At 30.0% G+C, this 19,513-nt stretch overlaps 2 protein-coding genes and 1 non-coding gene across 6 annotated transcripts; 1 reads left to right on the top strand and 2 right to left on the bottom strand.

The window, feature by feature from the left end:
* The first annotated feature begins 2,888 nt into the window (after positions 1-2,888).
* On the top strand, positions 2,889-2,962 carry TRNAN-GUU (transfer RNA asparagine (anticodon GUU)). Its single transcript has one exon. It is a non-coding gene; the product is annotated as a tRNA-Asn (tRNA).
* Positions 2,963-3,656: 694 nt separating this feature from the next.
* Positions 3,657-9,454, bottom strand: PRFB3 (peptide chain release factor). 4 transcript variants are annotated; one of them, XM_090305237.1, is made up of 7 exons: positions 9,104-9,454; positions 8,909-8,942; positions 7,823-8,040; positions 7,056-7,256; positions 6,277-6,489; positions 5,501-5,678; positions 3,657-4,125 (listed from the first exon to the last, which is right to left on the bottom strand). In XM_090305237.1, the coding sequence occupies exons 3-7, from the start codon at positions 7,931-7,933 to the stop codon at positions 3,845-3,847; spliced, it is 984 nt and encodes a 327-aa protein (XP_090161363.1). In that variant the 5' UTR covers positions 7,934-8,040; positions 8,909-8,942; positions 9,104-9,454; the 3' UTR covers positions 3,657-3,844. The 4 variants fall into 4 exon arrangements, with proteins under 4 accessions (XP_090161363.1, XP_068494033.1, XP_068494034.1 ...); XM_068637932.2 differs by lacking the exon at positions 8,909-8,942 and having other exon boundaries at positions 9,104-9,449; XM_068637933.2 differs by lacking the exon at positions 8,909-8,942 and having other exon boundaries at positions 7,167-7,256; positions 9,104-9,449.
* Positions 9,455-13,159: 3,705 nt separating this feature from the next.
* LOC137830527 (putative F-box protein At5g04010) lies at positions 13,160-14,012 on the bottom strand. Its single transcript, XM_068637934.2, has one exon. It carries the CDS (start codon positions 13,934-13,936, stop codon positions 13,205-13,207), a length of 732 nt encoding a protein of 243 aa, XP_068494035.2. The 5' UTR covers positions 13,937-14,012; the 3' UTR covers positions 13,160-13,204.
* Positions 14,013-19,513: the final 5,501 nt, after the last annotated feature.

The following is a 19,513-nucleotide window of genomic DNA, read 5'->3' as shown; positions in this document are numbered from 1 at the left end:
TAAATTAAATTTAAAAGTAATTTCTGTTTTTGTCATTGATTTCAATTAAGTCCTTATATATTATTATTAGTGTAATTTTGTTATTATGTATATACTAAATTGTATTTTGATAATACTGTGTCATTGAAAAGTGTAATTTAATTCTTACATGTATATTAAATTGCATTTTACATTTTAATAGTAAAACATAAGGACTTCGAAAAATGAATATGTGAGAGTTAAAAGTTAGTTGGAAATTTTTTATTTAAATTCTAAAACCAAATTAAAACTTTCCTATATTTTTTTATGACCAAATGTTAAAAGGATTAGTATTTCAAACATGAGGAAGTAGCACAACAATGTGGAACACATTGCCGAAAATTAAGAAGTTTTTGTACTTTTATTTATTCTTTTATCATTCTACTTTTTCACTCGATTTAGGGTTTAGAATTTAGTGTTTAACAACATTTAAAATGGTATACAATTCTTGATATGATGGATTTATAAATAAATATATATAATAAATGAGAAATTTAAAATTGAATGATATAAAAATAATAGTATTGAAACTTTTGCTTTGATTAAATTAAAGGTTTGGTATTGGGTTATATCAAGTCAAATTCTGCCCATTTTTCCTTTTCTGATCAGTGTATAAATTCATTAGTTTGTATGAGAATAATCTTATGATGTATTCATTTAAGTTGTATGATTGCTTACCTCTAGCGACTTTCTTTAGATTAAACTAAGAGAATTCTATGTAGGCATACATAGGAATAAGTCTAGTAGGGGGTATTAAAGTTGTGTTCATGTATAGGGATTGAACAATCTTTAAAGTGATTCATATTTATTCATTTTTTCATTGTCGATAAAAAAAAATCACTCTTGTTTCAGTGTGTCATCCTTATGCTCGTGTCACCCAATGTTGTCCTAGTGTTAAGAAATCAACTTTTCATTTATATTATTTTGCTTAATTGTTGTGTGTGATATGCTGGTATTGCTTTATTTGAAATTTTTAGTTGTGAAATTTGATAAATTATTATGGATTTTCTAATTCCAAGAGAAAGTTTTAGAGTTTACCTACCTTTCAAATTATGCAACCTCAAATATACTTTCTCATTCGAAAACGCACTTTGAATTCTACATTTATATGTAAGTTTTGAAAAATATATTTTAGATTGTGTTTATGTGTTTTTTTAGGATTGTGAGGATTGAAGTTAGTCTCTTAAGATAGTAACTTTTTTTAAGCTTAATTTTGGGTTGTAGTTATTTTGCAAAATCCAATTGTGATTGATAACTCTCAATCTCATCCTAAAAAACAACTTCATCAATATTAGTTAAAATAATGTTAAATTTACCATTCTCGTCAATAGCATCCACAATAAAAAAAATAATTAGTAAATAATAATGAAATTTAAAGATAAAAAATAGTTAATCATTATATTAACTAAATATTAATTCAAATTGACTAGACATTAATTCAGAGACTAAAAGTTATTCATATATAAAGTTGTTTCTATTATTAATAAAAAAATTAAAATAACTTTTAATTTGGTATTTAAATTAGTTATCTAAGTTTTAACTACTAATATTTTAAATTTTAAATTAATTTATAAAAGACTAATAGAGACTAATTTAAAATATAAACTAATAAGTAGTTAGATCCTTTGTACCTGGTTAAATATAAATTTAGAAACTATTTTATAATTTTTTATTAATAATAGAAGTTACTTTAAATACCAATAATTTTATTAGTTTGTAAAATAATTTATAATTTAGTCAAATACTAACTCATTATTTTGGTATCTAAAATTAATTTATATTTAATGATTTTCTTGTCTGATCTTATCAAAAGTCAGTCAATAATATAAAAAAATAACTTATAAAAAAGAGAAAATATGAAAAGAGGCTACATATATTTGAGAGGAGAAACTATAAAAAAAATGAAATTTAAAATTATTTAACTTGAACTAATCAAATTAGTCTTGTAAATTTATAAATTTTAATTTCCTTTAAAATTATCTATCAAAACAAAATATTTTGTTTTAAATAAAGTTGATTTCTCTATAAAAAAAATAAAAAAAATAAAATATATATATATATATATATATCATATATCATATAATAGTGTCTATCTAAAACACATTATTTAAATGAACTTCACGAAAAACAATTTTATCATATTCAAAGTTTGTTTCAACGTTGATCTAAAACAAATTATCACACATTTACAAAGATTAAATTTTAGTTTAAAATTTTCTGAAACCATTTTTTTTTTCAGACAAAAAGTGAAAGTTTATGATGGGCAAATTTGAAGAATTTTTTAAGCATTTTTAAGCGAAGAAAGTAAAAAATTAAAATAACTTTTTTAGTAGTTAAAGTTAGTTTATATATAAATATTTCTTAAACTCTCTCATTAATCTATTTAAAAAAATATTTTTTACTTGTATAAATTAAAATTAAATTATGAAAATACTTGTTTCATTTTTATTTTAAAAAATACTTATAGAAAACTGTATCCATGATCCTCTAATCTAAAATAATTTATCTATTCCATGAAAAAAAAAATCATTTATTTACTACTAGCATCATTATGTTAGTAAAAAGGGCTTCTTCATGAGACTATTTTGTTCTCATGTGTTTTGCTTTTAAGAAATAGCTCTATTACCAAATTAAAATTCAACATAAAACCAGTTTTTTTTATAAATAAATTCAAACAAGTTAAGAGGATGAATCTATGTCTCAAAGGAACTTTTCTTTTAACATAATATTTATTCCACATATGATTAAAATTAATAAGGCATCAAATAAAATAATATTTTTAAATTAAACAGAATTTAAAGGGATGAAATTGTATGAGATACCTAAAATATATATTTCAAATTAATTAAATTTTATATGTTTTCAACGCAGCTGGAATAGCTCAGTTGGTTAGAGCGTGTGGCTGTTAACCACAAGGTCGGAGGTTCAACCCCTCCTTCTAGCGTTTTTTTATTTTATTTTTTATATTCATTTTATGCTGTTTTTTTGTTTTTTTATTATTCATATTCTGCTTTTTTAGCGTTTTTCTTTTCTTTCATATTCATTTCTGGCCGCCATTTTTTAAAAACAAATCAATATTTGAAGTGATTTTTTTAATCTTTTCACTTTATTATTTGTAGTGAATATTCAATATTCAGTCATCCATTTTATGAAAATCGAAATGCATTATCGAGGGTGTTTAACTCCAATTATATAAAATAAGCTATATTATAATTTTTTTATCTCTAAATTTTTATCCTTGAATCTTGTTCCTATTTTAGTTTTTTCACAATTAAGTTCTTAATTTTTTAAAATTCAGAGATAGGTCTAAATTTTAATTTTGTATACATTTTTTTTCTTTTCTATATTTTAATTCGTTAAATAGTCCCACATACTGGGAATCGGAAGAGTTTCTACTTCCAAAAATTCTTTGCATATCAGTTTCTCATATCAAGTTCAACTTTTGCATTCCTTTCACCTTTTCATTTCCATTATACTTTTGCTTCAAAAGCTCTCCAATTTCATGAGGTGTTTCATTCTAACAACCACAGGTGATAGTGTTTACTGTTAAACAATGGAAATGCAATTGTAGTGGATGATCCTTCAACATTCATTCTATAAAACATATCATTCATGCCAAAAAACCAAATAATAAAATGTTTAGAATATAATGCAATTTACATTCAACTCAATATAGACCAAAATGGATAAATTGATACTGTTTTTTCTCATGAAATCAAGGGATTGAAGTAAATCCTGATAAGTTTGCAGGATTGAAAAAGTGAACAATTTCACAACAATTGCAATTGCAAAATGATCAAGAACATAAGGAATATGGATTTAGACATTATGACATGGCTCTGCTATTAATATGAGCTGCAATAAGGGTTCCAATGTTCCCATCAAGAACATAATTCAGGTCTGGCATCTGAATGCCTGTCTTTACATCATGTACTAACTTGTACGGATGAAAAACGTACCTCCTAGTTTCTTCTTGCCATGGATTCACAATGTTGTCCTTCTGTATACTTTTTATACTTGCAACTCCTTGTTCCCTTGCTGTCACTAGAAGTTTGGCTTTCAGTCTGTTTAGTGCTTTCATCTTATTTGCAAAACGGCTTCTCTCACCTCCACAAAGAAACATAAAATGTTTTTTTATCAGTAAGAAAGAATAAATAAATGTGAACCATTTAAGGGGTGGTCCAACCCTTATCCAGAAAGATAACTCTTAGCCTCCCCAAACCAGACCAATACCCTCCAACAGACAACTATAAAACACACCTGACTAAACCAAAAAAGTAAAATCGCCATTTATATGCTTATCAAAAAATTTCTTTTTGAAAGTAAGGGAAACTGAATTGGTAGTTATTTAGTTCTATCAGTAATGGAATGTGGTTAAAAAGCAAATAAAGACTGAATGAAATTAATATCTATGTACATTAAAGTCATTAATAATCATAATTGAGAGTGGATTATTTAAAGAGGATACAATGAAAGAAAAGCCAGAATTTCTTGACATTCTCCATGTGTTAAACTAATGCAACTGTAAACTGGTTTAACCATGGCCAATTATACAGATGATGCCAGGTACAACAACATCTTAATCTCTTTTATACTTTTATTTGACCCTTAATATTCAATGTATAACTAATTAGTTGGCAAGTGAATCTATTGATATATATATACACACACACATTATATGAACTAATTTAATCATTGAATTCACTGATTATTTGTAAGTTATATAAGCTTCCAAAATATAGGAACTATTTTGTTTGAGAAATTGACTTTTCTTATTTTTATCTTTCATATTCACAAATGATTACAAAAGTTTCACCTTTGTTTTTTTTTTCTTCTCTTGTTTTCAAAAATTTCCCTATACTGATCTTTGAAAGCAGGAAACAAAGTCAAAATATGGGGAAATTCATTATTACCTACAACATTTTTGTACTTATTTGTAAAAAGCAATAATGAAAATAAAAAGCATTCTCTCCAATTATGCTTAAGATGCAGCAAAGAGTCTGTTATGCTTCTTTTCTTTCACTTCTATTTCATATATCTAAAATCCATAATACAAAAGCAACATCAATTAGAACCTATAGTTTACACGTGTCATAGGAACTGTTTAGCACAATAAAAAAGGCAGGAAAATTTAGAAAGAAAGAAAAGAGTGAGACTTCCATGTCAGATTGAGACATATCCATGTGAAGTGACTAGATGTCATAATGTGCATTATGTGCCACACAAGGTTTTAATCCTAGTAAGATAAAATGAAAGACACAACAAAAAAAAACTGGTCAAAGGAGCATGACATGTCTGTGTATGTAGAAATCTTCAGTAGACAACATATCGTCAAAGGCCAAAAAAGGAGAAAAAGTAGCACAACCTAGGGGACATATTGCATTTTTCATTAGCAAATTCTGGAACATACTTGAATAGATAATGATAAAAGAAAAAGAACTAAAACTAAGAGGCAAACATATGAACACAAACATATGCATACCAGAGGATTGGACACTTATGCCAGTAGGTAGATGCTGAATGCAAACTGAAAGATCTGTTTGTCTCTTGTTTTCCCCTTGAATCGAGGGAGATGAGATGACCAAATCCTCAGAATCAATTTCATGATCACAAGCATTCTCAAAGAACATGGGAATAACATCTACAGTTGCTGAGCTAGCCTGCAAATTTTGAATTAGCAAACATATCTATTTCATGGAACTCCAATACTTAGTTCATAATATAAGGCCATTCTATGATAGTTTTAATATAACCCAGTTCCACTATATTAATAATCATCAAACCTCATCATAGCAACTCAAGAAAGGTCACAGTGATCACAAATTGGCGAGAATTTCCTTGATATTTCATCAAAGCCATAACCCAACATGATTTTTTATAAGCCTTTTGAAATGCGGTTTCTACAGTATATTATAGAGTTATGATGTATAAATATGACATAATATAATATCTTTTACAATGCATTGATAATTATGATTATTTCAGTGTATTACATTAGTATACTGATAGTTTTTTTATGCCTGTCCTTGCATACACTGTTAAACCTAATGGTGATGTCAATGTAAAGTATTAATATTATCTGGTGGAATTAGAATTATCATGCCGTGGAATAGGGAATAATACTCTGTATTAGGAATTAGAAGAATTTTTTTCTCAAAAAGAGTTTTTCTATAATGCAAATCAATATTGCAAAAAACAAAATATGCGAGTAAGGAAAATCAGTTTGAAATTACATAGGAAGAAAGGAAATGTTCACACCTCAAGCTGAGAAGATTCATTTGAAGAATCTCTTATCAAGTGGTGAGCTCCTTTTTCCCCTGAAAGATAACCATATGCACACTCAAACTCAAACTCTATAGTTGCAGAATTAATTCCTCCATTCTTGAACGGACACTTGTCAACAATCCTTCCTTCATAACCTTGTCTTTTGGCCCATCTAAGATACATACTTAGGAGCTGTTCTGCCCAGAGCTTGATTTACACAAATGTAGACCGAGGACAACAGAAAAAATTTACATAAATAGTTTAAGAAAAAAAAACTAAAACATTAAGCAAACAATCAGAAACTCTGTTTTACAAAATCTGGATGAAATATGTGTTTATTATATGTATAACACTGAAAAAAATTGGTTATTTCTTCATATATGAGTGAGGTTTTGCTAAATAACCACAAGTCTAATTAAATGAAACTTTTGTGTAAGTGCTGCTTCAAGGAAAAGAAAAACTCCAAGAATGAAGCACATTTGCAGATAGAATTTCATTTCCATAGAAATAAGTAGGAACTTTTGACTGATACAGCTACACACTGGCAAATTAAAAATTCTACTTCTTTGCAAGAGGTGAACGAAAGATGATATTTAACATCCTTATGCTACCAAACTATATACATTTATATTTCAAAACAACTGCTGGAGTGAAGAATCGATTTTAGAATGCATCACAATCAGGATTAAGTTTTACTAATATAATAACACAAAATTTTACAATCAGGATACAGTATCAAATCATAATGAAGTTCAAACATTACATTATCAAACCTTTGAATGGATGTCATTAGGTGAAGCTTTTATAACCAAACATGCTCCTGCCATATCAAATGGACCATTAAGAAGCTTAGAAATCTCATACTGATCTAGAATATCACTCACATCCAATGATGCTTCATATGCTTGTTTATAAAGCCCATAATCAATAGCATTCATCTCAGCCAACTGATTGATCAGCTTTGCTTCCTCTACCTGAAGGACATACAACAAAGAATCATATTTTTTTCAAATAAGAAAAAGAAAAGAAAAAAATAAAATAAACTAGCATGGCCTATGTTATTTGTTTTAGTGGTGTTAGCAAATGTATATTTTGAGCCATATGACCAGAAAAGCCACACTTTTCACCTGTTAGCAAAATTCTGGCCAACCTTTGCAAAATAGTGATTTCCCAAGCTATACATATAGTATATCATTCACCACTTTTAAGAAGAATGAACAGAAGTTTACAGTAGCTAGAGCCTAGAGGTAATATAATTCTCATTGAATGAAAGATGCCCTGCACAAAAACAGGGCTATCTTTGAGCTTTATAGAACAGTGGCCTGACTAAAGATCATAATTAAAATTGTGTTCTGCATAGAAGTGTTCTTTGTAATTGCTGCATTTCATTTTCATTTTTTAGTGTATCAAAGTCCCCGCTTACCATTAGTTTAGTGGCCTAACAATTATCATTTGATACCAAACCAATCATATTTATATAGAAGAGAAGACAAATAATACTGTGAAAATTCAGATGAAACTGATGGAAACAGAGCATTACCTTGTATTTCATGTCCTTTAGGGAATCAACTACTTTGGCACTGTTAGCCAACTTGACAAGGATGTCACTGAACTTAGCTGGATCATCCCACATATCAAAATCACGCACCATTTCTTCCTGCTTAATCCGGGTTGCTTCTTCAATTTCCAAGGCTGTCGATGTGAATGTTTCAGCTCGAAGAACTGCATCTTCAATTTTCCTCTTTAGAGAAAATAAACCTGATCATATTTGAATGGTTATTATGACTGATGAAAATAATAAGTGAAATAAAGTACTAGTCAGCAGCAGCTAATACAACGGACTATCCTATTGTGAATCATTATGTTATATTCACTTCACTTAAATGATTTGCAGAAGAGTCATTAAACTATCAAGAAACTTCAATCACTTAAAATTTGCTCTGAGGGTTTGGTTGGGCCGTTAAATTATCAAGGAGGAGGGCAAAGAAGAAATCAAGTGAATATTTCTACATGATAAAAGCCACTTTCATGGCATCAAATTTAGAAAGGTGAAAATAGATATGCAAGATCCATTAAGATCAAAATAGATGCAACTAGCATGAACTATATATGATAACTACAAGGAGAAACATTCTTCAAACAAAGTCTTAATTGAAAGAGATAGCCTTTGTCACATAAAAAAAACAAAATCATGTGTTCCCTTTAAGTAAATCGAAACATTACCCCTTAACCATTGCCCATAATAAAATAGTTTATGCAGTTTCTCTATTTTTATCATACCATATAACCCAATTACTTACTTATCTAAACAGGTAAGAGGTATCCCCGAGACATTTTCCATAATCAAATGAGTGGATCGTTTATCACATAGGCACGGTTCTTTAGACCTTATCTTCATGTTCTGTTGAAACTAGACATACAAAAAAGTATTGAACCTAACAAGCTTGAAACTCCACTATTTGTGACATTGGTTTGAACATCTATGGGACATCACAATCATGTTATCAAAGTCTTGTACCAACATACTACGCCCCCAAAAACAAAAAGGTTCCAGACTGAAACACTCCGTCAAATTCAAATTAAAAGTGATATTTTTTCAAGAATTGCATCCAAGAATTCTTCAAACCTCACTCCTAGATTTCCACCTTCCCTTTTCATCCCTACAAGCAAAAGGGCAATAACAAAAATAGATATAATAAGAGCCACATCCACATTAACCGCTAAAGCTAATTTATCACAGACAAAAAACAACATAAACATTAATCAAAAAGAAGTCAGAACATGTTCTAACACACAAAAAAGATAGCATTTTGAAACAGACCCACTTGATTGTATATGTCCTTGTTGTTAGCCATGGAACTATTACAAGCTTTAATTCCAAAAGAACGTTGAAGCAGCTGAACATGCGGCTTCTTCTTCCCCAGAGAAGAGTGCCATTTAGAACTGAAAGAAGATGCAACTTCATGAACCATTCTTGTTGGACAAGCAGGTTCAGACACCATAGTTGCCATAACCATCAAGTGGATGAAGATGGGAAAATAGCGTGAAAAAGGTGAAGAAGGCCTTCTTTGTTCGAAAGCTTAAACAAAACTGAAACACCGAAACTTTGTTCCACATGTTGCCTTATCCTGAAAGACGAAATCAATTTAAGAAAATTGATTCGCTGTGAAATAAATAAGACTCAGTGGTTTTTATGTTATGTTAATTGCTTCATTTAGTTTTTAATATAAGTAATTTATTTATCACACATCCTACAAAAAATAATTAATTTAGTTATTTTTTATATATTATTAATGTGACAAATTAATATTCATTTTTAATGACTTTTGTTTTTTTTTTAATTATTATTCTTTCATCAATACAAAACACAAATAGGATAAATAAAAGATAAATATAAATTTTTATAAAATGACATAAAATGCAAGATAAACAAAAGGTCAAAATAAATATAGCTCCTATGTTTTCCATTTAAAAAGAATTACAATTATATTTAAATGGAAAATAAATGCATGTCACTTTGCAAAACTAATATTCACTCTCTTGAAAACTCTATATATATAATTTAAAATACAAATAAATAAATAAATAAATCACTTTGCGGAGGAATATATAATATATATCACATTATCTTTTTATTGTGGTGAATGGATAATAATATACCACATCATCTCTTCGTTGTGGTGAACATAAAATTATACATCATTATCAAAATTATTTAAAATATTCATCAATGACCAGAGATAATAAATAATAAAGTCAAAAGTAAATTTAAATATTATTCTGCATTCTTAGCTATTAGTAGATACTAAAATCGTAAAAATAGCTTATTTAATAATTATTTTATGATTTAAAATCACCACTAGAAAGAGGTCGAATCAATGCCTTCCAACACTATATGTAAGAGTAATCACAATGTTTTTCGAGGAATCTGAACATCACAAACAAAATATTGACTAGTTATATAAAAGGAAAACCAAATTTAAAATTTATAGGATTTTTTAATAGAACACAAATACCTTAAAGTTCTTACATTTAATATAAACCCGCAATTAATTTATGAATGCAAAACTACTTACTCAAACAAATTGAGACAAAAGAGATGTGAATTCACGGAAAAATAAAAAATAATACGAAAAAATAAAAAATAATTAGTTGTTATAGTGATTAAATTAAAAGAAATGTGAATTCACAGAAAAATAAAAAATAATACGGAAAAATAAAAAATAATTAGTTGTTATAGTGATTAAATTAAAGACTATTTTAAAAATTAAAATATATTTTTTTTAAGTTACGGAAAAATAAAAAATAATTAGTTGTTATAGTGATTAAATTAAAGACTATTTTAAAAATTAAAATATATTTTTTTTAAATTAGTTTTTATTATTGTTAAATAATTTTTAAAATGGTATTTAATTAGTTACCAAAATTTTATCTATCAATTATTTAGATTTTAAATTTAATAAAAAAAACTTAATAATTAACTAGATATCAATTTAAAAATCTGAAATATTTTTTTTAATTTTTTTTAAATTATTTAATAATAATAAAAACTATTTTTTTTAATTTTTAAAATGATTTCTAATTTAATCATAACAACTAAATTTTTTTTATGATAATGTATAATTTTTTATGATAATTTTCTTGTAGTAGTGATTATTTTCCTGTCTCAAATCACTTTCTCAAAAATTTTCTATTTTATATATATAGTCTTATTTCATTTGTACTTCCAATACATCTTAAATTTCTAATAATATATTTTTTTATGTTGGATGCTTCTATCGATCTATTGTCTTATAATATTTGAGTCTCATTTACATATGTAAATAATTTTTCTTAAAAAACTTATATCTAATCTGTAATTTTATAAATTTAAATATTCTATTAGAGAGTATATAATTTGATTAGACAACTAAAATATAATATTATTTATTATTATTAAAACCGTCTTAGAAGTTAAAAACCAAAAAACAAAGCGCATCGCTCTCACGCTCATCAGTAAAGTAAGTTATTCGCCTTCACGCTCATCAGTAAAGTAAGTTATTCGCCTTTTATATTATAAACGAGTGTTGTGTACTAATAGACTTGCAGTATCTCAAATGATTTCCTTCTTAGTCTTTGTGACATATTCTTTTGAAATGTTTCTAAAATATGCAAAAAAATCAATATTTACTGTTCTTGAAAATACAAGTCATAAAAAATTGATGATTTTTCTCCATGGAGGATTGTGCAGTCCCTTTAATCAAGGTATTTTTCGGAAAGCACGAGCTTCGTATCAGAGATTTTGTTTAGTGTAATTAACAATTTTCAATAAATAATTTTTTATTTAATTCAATTTAACGTTAAACTTATTTTTACTAATTTATACTTTTAATAGTTTAGTATTTAAATATTTATTTTTGACCAATATATAACAAATATATTACATCTTAGGAATGTATTAGATTGAAAATATTTTAAAATATAATATAAGATTAATAATATAAAATATAATAATCAAAACTAAAAAAATGTAATTAAAAAAATCTTTCTACAAGTAACAAGTGCAATAGTAAGAAAATAATTTTAAGAAGAGAAAGTTAGAAATACCTTGGAAGTGTATTTTTAATAATAAAATATAAAATTTTATACTAAACGTATTTATATTTGTTATTCTACATTTTCAGCTATCTCAATGTATAATTTTACTAAAAATTTATAATTTAATAATTATCTCTAAATATAATTTGACTAAATATCAGTAATTTATTAACCCTGTTTAGCAATTTTCAGCTAGCTTCCGCATATTAATTTTAGCAAGCGTAGTTTTGATTGCAAAAATTAATTTTACTAAACATAGTTCGAACAAAAATTTAAAAGAAATTTGGTTATTAAATACTCTAGGTTAATTTCTTTTTCTCAAAAATATTTTTACTTAAAAAACATATAGTTTAATAAGTTTTCTCTGTATTTTAGAAAACTTAAAAATAACAAGTTTAAAAACTAAAGTTTATATGTGTGGAAACTAAAGAAAATATTTCTTTAGCTTTACATTTAAAGGTAAAAAATTTAAAAATGAAAACATTATAGTTAAATAAAAAATAAAAATAATTAAAAATAGTAAATTTTAGAACTAAAATCATCTTAGCAATGCCATTAACTTTTATTAATAAATTATATTTAATAATAAATATATATATTTTTGGTTTATTTGTTAAATTTTTACATTTAAATAAGTCGTAAGCAACCCATACTATATACATGGTTAGTCATAAACTCATGTGAACTCTTTAGATGTCCCATAAACTTTCGCGAACCTTTTAACTTAATATAAAAAAAATACAAAAAAAGAAATCTAGTAACTTTTACAATTTAATTTAAAAATCTAATCCTGCAAACTTTTCACAATTTAATATAATGGTTAAACAGATATGCCACAAATTCCCTCATTTTACAATTTAATACATCAATAAAAAATATAGTAATTAAAATAAAACGTATAAACTAAGTAAAATCATTTCTTGAAAAAGCATATATAATATTTAAATATTTTTATAGTTCAAAAATACTTTTATTTAGTATAAAATTGTAAACTAAGTAAATAGTAGATTTTTTTAAGTGATTTAATAAAAAAAATTGTTAATGTTTGGCATGCCATGATTTTTTAGAGTTTAAATTTAAAATAGTATTTTTAGATTTTACCACTAACCTTTGGGAGTAAAATATCCTTTTCAAGTATAAAAAATATAAAAATGTCACTCTAATACTCTAATACCCTAAACCATTGGTAATATTTTGTAAGAGGGTGATGTTGCACATATTCACATATCTTCTTGATGTACAAGAGGAAAATGGAATTAAAATGAAAAAAAAAGAGAAAATGCAAAAGAAAGTAGAGAAGTTGAAAAACTCAAAATCCTTTCAATATAGTAAATTCTTAAAAAACTTAAGTTGAATGATTAGTGAGAAGAAAATGTTGGAAATATCTAAGTCCATCTTCAACACTAACATACCTCCAATCAACAACCCTCAAAATCCCCACAGTCACTTCTTCCACCCTCACCCCCCCATCCTTCTCTTCACACATCCCCACCCTCAAATCCCCCACCATTGCACTCGCCACCGCGCCGGAGCAGCATCCCTGCGCCGGCAGCTCCTGCCAGAACCACCCCTCTCCACCACCCACCAATCTCACCTTCCCCTCGCTCTCCACCATCGTCAAAACCCCTCCCCACCCTTTCAGCACCACGTTCCACGTCACCCTCACCTCCTCCTCCCCCTCCTTCAAAACGCCGCCCTCACACCCCACGCCAAACCGACACACCCCCGCCGCCTCCACGCGCAGCGTCTCGCCGGCCCTCACGCCGGAAGCCACTACGCCGTCGCGGGTGGAGACGGAGACGGCGAAGACAAGGTCCTCCAGCGAGAGACTCGGCTTCGGCGGCTTCTGGTTGCGGCGCGCGGCTGCCGCGTGGCCCATCGCGAAAAGGCGGCGGTAGGACACGGCGGAGGAAAGGGTGGCCAAAGAGGGGAAGTGGGTAGTCAAGACGGGCTTCCAAACGTGATCGGAGGACATGGAAGAGAGCCATGACTTTGACACGCATGAAGCTATGGTTAGGGTTTTGGGGTCAAGGTAGGTGGCTACGAGGACGAGAGCTTCCCATGGTGGTGGAGACATTCTCGTACTAACCAAAAGTTTGTTTCCGTTAATGTTGGCTTCGGAGAGTTACAGAAGATGACGACGACGACGATGATGTGTCGTTTTGAGGTTTCTTGCAACGCTTTTAAATTGTTTGGAAGCGGTTGAAGTGATGCAGTGAAGGAGGCACGTGGAGGAAGCATGTGATTTGCATGGCTATTGAGTGCCACGTAAGATTCGATGGTGAAAGATGAAATCTGGTTGTGTTATGACACGTGCCTAGGTTGCTTTCAACACACTCACCACATTTCTTACTTCTTCTACCTTCTGTCGAACTACATTTGGAGAACCACTTTCTTTGTTTCCTTTCTATCTCCTATAAGGGAAAATAAGTTTTATTTTATAAAACTATTACTATATTAAGTGTTCAAATATTAATTAGGATTGAATGAATAATTAATTAGAGACATAATCATTATATTTCCACTTAATTAAATATTAATACTAATAATTTATTTTTATGTAATCGGAAAAATAATGGGTATAATAGAAAGTCATATTCTATGTTTTTGAGTTTCTAAATATTGGTTCTTTTTTTTAAAATTTATAAAATTCATGTTTAGATATATTTTTACAAATTTATAAAATCTCTCACATTACAAATGATTACTTCTTATTTTTTAGAGTCTTGGATTTATCAAGTGAAGTATTTATAAATATGAATTATCTCTATTAAGGAAATAATAATTATAAAATTATATGCAATTATTGTATACAATATTTGACGATATTGTACCAATTATATGCCATTAATTTAATAATTATAGAATCTCATGATTAGTATCCTACCTAATTAGATTGTAATTTGGGAGAGAGAAACACCCTATATATTTCCTATACATGAGTGATGTAATATACACATAAGAGAATAAGAAACATCTTTTCTTCTTTGCATCTTTTATCATTTTCTTATATGGTATCATAGCACCGATCTTGGTGCCCTGACAGCCTCTCCATTTTTATCCCTAAATAAAAAATCATGTCTGGCAAAGAAGGCACAAGTAATGAGTCCGATAGAAACCTCGTACAACACTTCAGTGCCGAACAAATTCAGCAATTGGCAAGGGCTATTTACTCGCTCAACAATAACGGTAAAAATGACACGTTTGTTAGCTCTGCATGTCTGCTTGCCCATAACTCCTCTTCTAATTCTGCTTTTACGAAACCATGGATTTTGGATAGCGGAGCAACCCATCACATTGCATATGATTCACAATTATTCACACACACTTCATCATCATTTATTTCAAATGTTAATCTGCCCACAGGCTCAACTGCGCCCATCTCATCTACAGGCACAATTAAATTCAATGACAAAATCATTCTCAAAGATGTTCTTTGTGTTCCTTCTTTTAATTTAAATCTCATGTCCATTAGTAAGATAACCAGTTCACTAAATTGTTGTGTCGTTTTTACTCCACATGGTTGCGTTTTACAGGACTTGGCTACGGGGAGGATGATTGGCTCGGGTAAACAACACGCAGGCTTATACTACATGTCCCCTCTTCCAAACCAAGCCCACGCATCTCAAATATCGACCGATCCTGATTTATGGCATAAGCGCCTTGGACATCCTTCTCCAGCGTGTCTACAACTTGTATCTTCCTTACTACCTATCCCAGTAAAAATCTCATTCCCATTCATAATCATTGTAGTATTTGTCCCAAAGCTAAACAGACAAGGCTACCTTTCCTTTAAGCACAATAAAATCTCATTCTCCATTTAATCTATTGCATTGTGACATTTGGGGTCCTCATAAAACCCCAACTCATTTTGGAAAACGTTTTTTTCTCACTATAGTCGATGACTATACTAGATGTACTTGGCTATTTCTTATGAATCACAAATTTGAAACCCAACATCTCTTAGAGTCATTCATTACATTTGCACAAAACATCTATTAAAACCATCCGCGTTGACAACGGACTGAAATTTATTTCAATGTATGATTTTTTTCTCAAAAAAGGTATTGAATGTCAACGCACTTGCGTTTACACTCCTCAACAAAATGGGGTAGTAGAACGCAAACATAGACATGTTTTAAACACAGCACGAGCCCTCCTATTTCAGTCCAATTTACCATTAGAATTTTGGGGAGAATGTGTTTTAACCGCCACATATATCATTAATCGCTTGCCATCACCTTTACTTAAAAAATAAATCACCTTTTGAGCTACTATATAATCAACCACCTTCACTTTCTCACCTAAAAACTTTTGGTTGCCTTTGTTACGCAACTGTTGTTTCACCTAAGCAAAAATTTGATCCCCGTGCCCGACAATGCATCTTCATTGGTTATCCTCACAGTCAAAAAGCATACAAATTATTTGATATAGATGCAGGCACTTTTTTTACAAGTCGGGATGTCATCTTCCATGAAAGTGTTTTCCCATTCTGCCAACAGTCACAGACACAATCCTCACCTCCATTACAAGGTATTTTGCCCACTATTGACATTGACTTACCCACTCCTGTCCAACAATCACTCGATCAACCTTCTTCTCTTACTCATCACAATGCACCTGAACCTCCATCAAACCAACCTTTTTCTCCTACTCGTCACAATACACCTGAACCTCCATCAAACCAACCTTCTTCTCCTACTCGTCATAATACACCTGAACCTCCAGTAGACCAACCTTCTTCTCCCATGCCAAGAAGTTTAGCACCCATTCCCAAACTTTCTCCAACCGACCTTCCTGTTCGACGATCCAGTCGCACATCAACCCAACCTTCCTGGCTTCAAGACTACGTAACGGGATCCCAAGCCAATCATTCGACCACTGCCCAAGACCGACCGAATGGAACCAGGTATCCTATGCATCATTTTCTTTCTAATTCACGATTTTCTTCTACACATAGTGCATATCTTGCTAACATCATAGCCACCAAAGAACCTCACACTTATGCTCAAGCTATCCTTGATCCAAATTGGCAAAAAGCAATGGACGAAGAGCTTTCCGCCTTGCAGCTAAATCAAACGTGGACCTTGACATCGTTACCCGCTGGACAGAAACCCATCGGATGCAAATGGGTCTATAAAATAAAGTACAACTCAGATGGTAGCGTCGACAGATATAAGGCGCGCCTTGTCGCAAAGGGGTACACTCAGATTGAAGGTGTCGACTATTCTGAAACTTTCTCACCAACAGCAAAATTAACAACTTTGAGGTGTCTCCTCACCATTGCAGCAGCCAGAAATTGGTTTACTCACCAGCTAGATGTGCAAAATGCCTTCTTACATGGCACATTGCATGAAATCATTTACATGGACTTGCCACCCGGACATCATCGACAAGGGGAGAACATTGTATGTCGACTCAACAAATCCCTTTATGGTCTCAAACAAGCATCTCGAACATGGTTTTCAACATTTTCTCATGTGATTAAATCTGTAGGATTTCAACAGTCCAAGACAGATTACTCTCTATTCACAAGACAGAATAACTCATCATTTACTGCCCTTTTAATTTATGTGGATGATATTCTTCTGACAGGAAATGATTTGACAGAAATTCAGCGTGTTAAAGATTGTTTATTACAACAATTTCGCATTAAAAATCTTGGAGACCTAAAATATTTTATAGGGATTGAATTTTCCCGTTCCAAAGCTGGTATTTACATGTCCCAAAGAAAATATGCGCTTGATATTTTGCAGGATACGGGACTCACAGGTGCTCGTCCAGACAAATTTCCAATGGAACAATACCTAAAACTCACACCAGACGATGGAGAGTTATTAAAGGATCCAGTCAAATACAGGCGACTCGTGGGACGACTGATATACCTCACCGGTTACTCGGCCTGACATAGCATTTTCGGTTCGGACCCTAAGTCAATATATACAGGATCCACGGAAACCTCATTGGGATGCCACAATTAGAGTCCTAAAGTACATTAAAGGATCACCAGGACAAGGATTGTTATTGCCATCCGAAAACAATCTGACATTGACAGCTTATTGCGACTCAGACTGGGGAGGTTGTCAGACAACTCGAAGATCAGTATCTGGATATTGCATTTTTCTTGGTTCATCTATTATCTCATGAAAGTCAAAAAAACAAACAAACGTATCAAGATCATCAGCGGAAGCAGAATACCGCGCAATGGCCAATACTTGTTTGGAAATAGTTTGGTTGCGATATCTGTTGCAGGATTTAAAGGTGCCATGCAACTTGCTAGCTCAACTTTTCTGTGACAATCAAGCGGCATTACATATAGCAGCAAACCCAGTATTTCATGAACGCACAAAACACATTGAGATAGACTGCCACATTGTGCGAGAAAAATTACAAGCTGGGATAATCAGTCCTTCATATGTACCGACACAATATCAGCTCGCAGATATTTTTACGAAGGCATTGGGCAAGGAACGATTTTTGACGCTACGACACAAGTTGGGGTTCTTGATCTTCACCTACCAACTTGAGGGGAGTATTAAGGAAATAATAATTATAAAATTATATGCAATTATTGTATACAATATTTGACGATATTGTACCAATTATATGCCATTAATTTAATAATTATAGAATCTCATGATTAGTATCCTACCTAATTAGATTGTAATTTGGGAGAGAGAAACACCCTATATATTTCCTATACATGAGTGATGTAATATACACATAAGAGAATAAGAAACATCTTTTCTTCTTTGCATCTTTTATCATTTTCTTATAATATTTGAACCTATCCTACTAGAGGCACTCATTTTACTTAAAAAAACTTGAAATTTGTTTCTAATTTTTTTACATGCAATATCTCTCTAAGTTAATTAGATAAAATTTCTACATATTATACAACAATAAGTTGTTTGATATTTTATAACGAAACTTTCAGTGAGAGAATATTACAAATGAACATTTATTGTTTATAAAGTTTTAGTTTCACTATAAAGAGATCAACAATACTAGATGACAAGACAATTATTAATAACGATAGTGAAATAAAGACAAAACATAGGTGCAAAAGGTAAAAGTACTTCAAGTTTTGGACCTCAATCTAGTCAAAGTCCAACACCTCAAGCCTTTTTTATGATGTATTTTCATTCACCTGAGTAGTGTTTTTGAGATACTATTTTTGTACTGTTATTTGCACAATTAGGAGATAAATTTGTAAGATTTTTTTTTATTTTCTTTATGTATGAGATTATTGAATCCTCATATTTAATTTATAGATATATAATCTCTTTAATTCGTTTGTTTATTTATGACACTTCAATATGCAATATTTTATTTTTTCACAATAAAATGAAATAAATTTTATTTAAATTAAGTCATCTGCATTTATAGTTAATTTGTGTGAGGTAACGAGAATTGTTACAACAACTCTTTTACTCTAAACATTGAATCTTCAAACGAGAGGTTTATATTATTTTATTTTTATTAATCTTATAATGTACATCGATAGAATATTTATAAATATTTTTTTCATTATTTTCCCTTATTCATTTTTTTTTCTTGAACAACGTTCCTCGTATAAACAAATATATGTTTTATACAAGTAATGCCACATCTTTTACTACGTTGATACATTTTTTCAAAACAAAATAGTGTT

The sequence above is a fragment of the Phaseolus vulgaris genome, chromosome 7, assembly GCF_051622355.1.
Source record: "Phaseolus vulgaris cultivar YP4 chromosome 7, ASM5162235v1, whole genome shotgun sequence".
In the NCBI taxonomy this organism is placed as follows: Eukaryota; Viridiplantae; Streptophyta; class Magnoliopsida; order Fabales; family Fabaceae; genus Phaseolus; species Phaseolus vulgaris.
The sequence above is the reverse complement of the archived record's forward strand: the minus strand, read 5'-3'. Positions and strand labels throughout refer to the sequence as shown.

Bases quoted from the DNA above. Each gene is read 5' to 3' on its own strand.
- PRFB3 (XM_068637932.2), bottom strand. From the start codon at position 9,299: ATGGTTATGGCAACTATGGTGTCTGAACCTGCTTGTCCAACAAGAATG. The intron at 7,257-7,822 runs GTAATGCTCTGT...TATGTCCTTCAG, and splicing joins TAAAGGACATGAAATACAAG to GTAGAGGAAGCAAAGCTGAT. The intron at 4,126-5,500 runs GTATGCATATGT...TTCTTTGTGGAG, and splicing joins CATAAGTGTCCAATCCTCTG to GTGAGAGAAGCCGTTTTGCA.
- LOC137830527 (XM_068637934.2), bottom strand. From the start codon at position 13,936: ATGTCTCCACCACCATGGGAAGCTCTCGTCCTCGTAGCCACCTACCTT.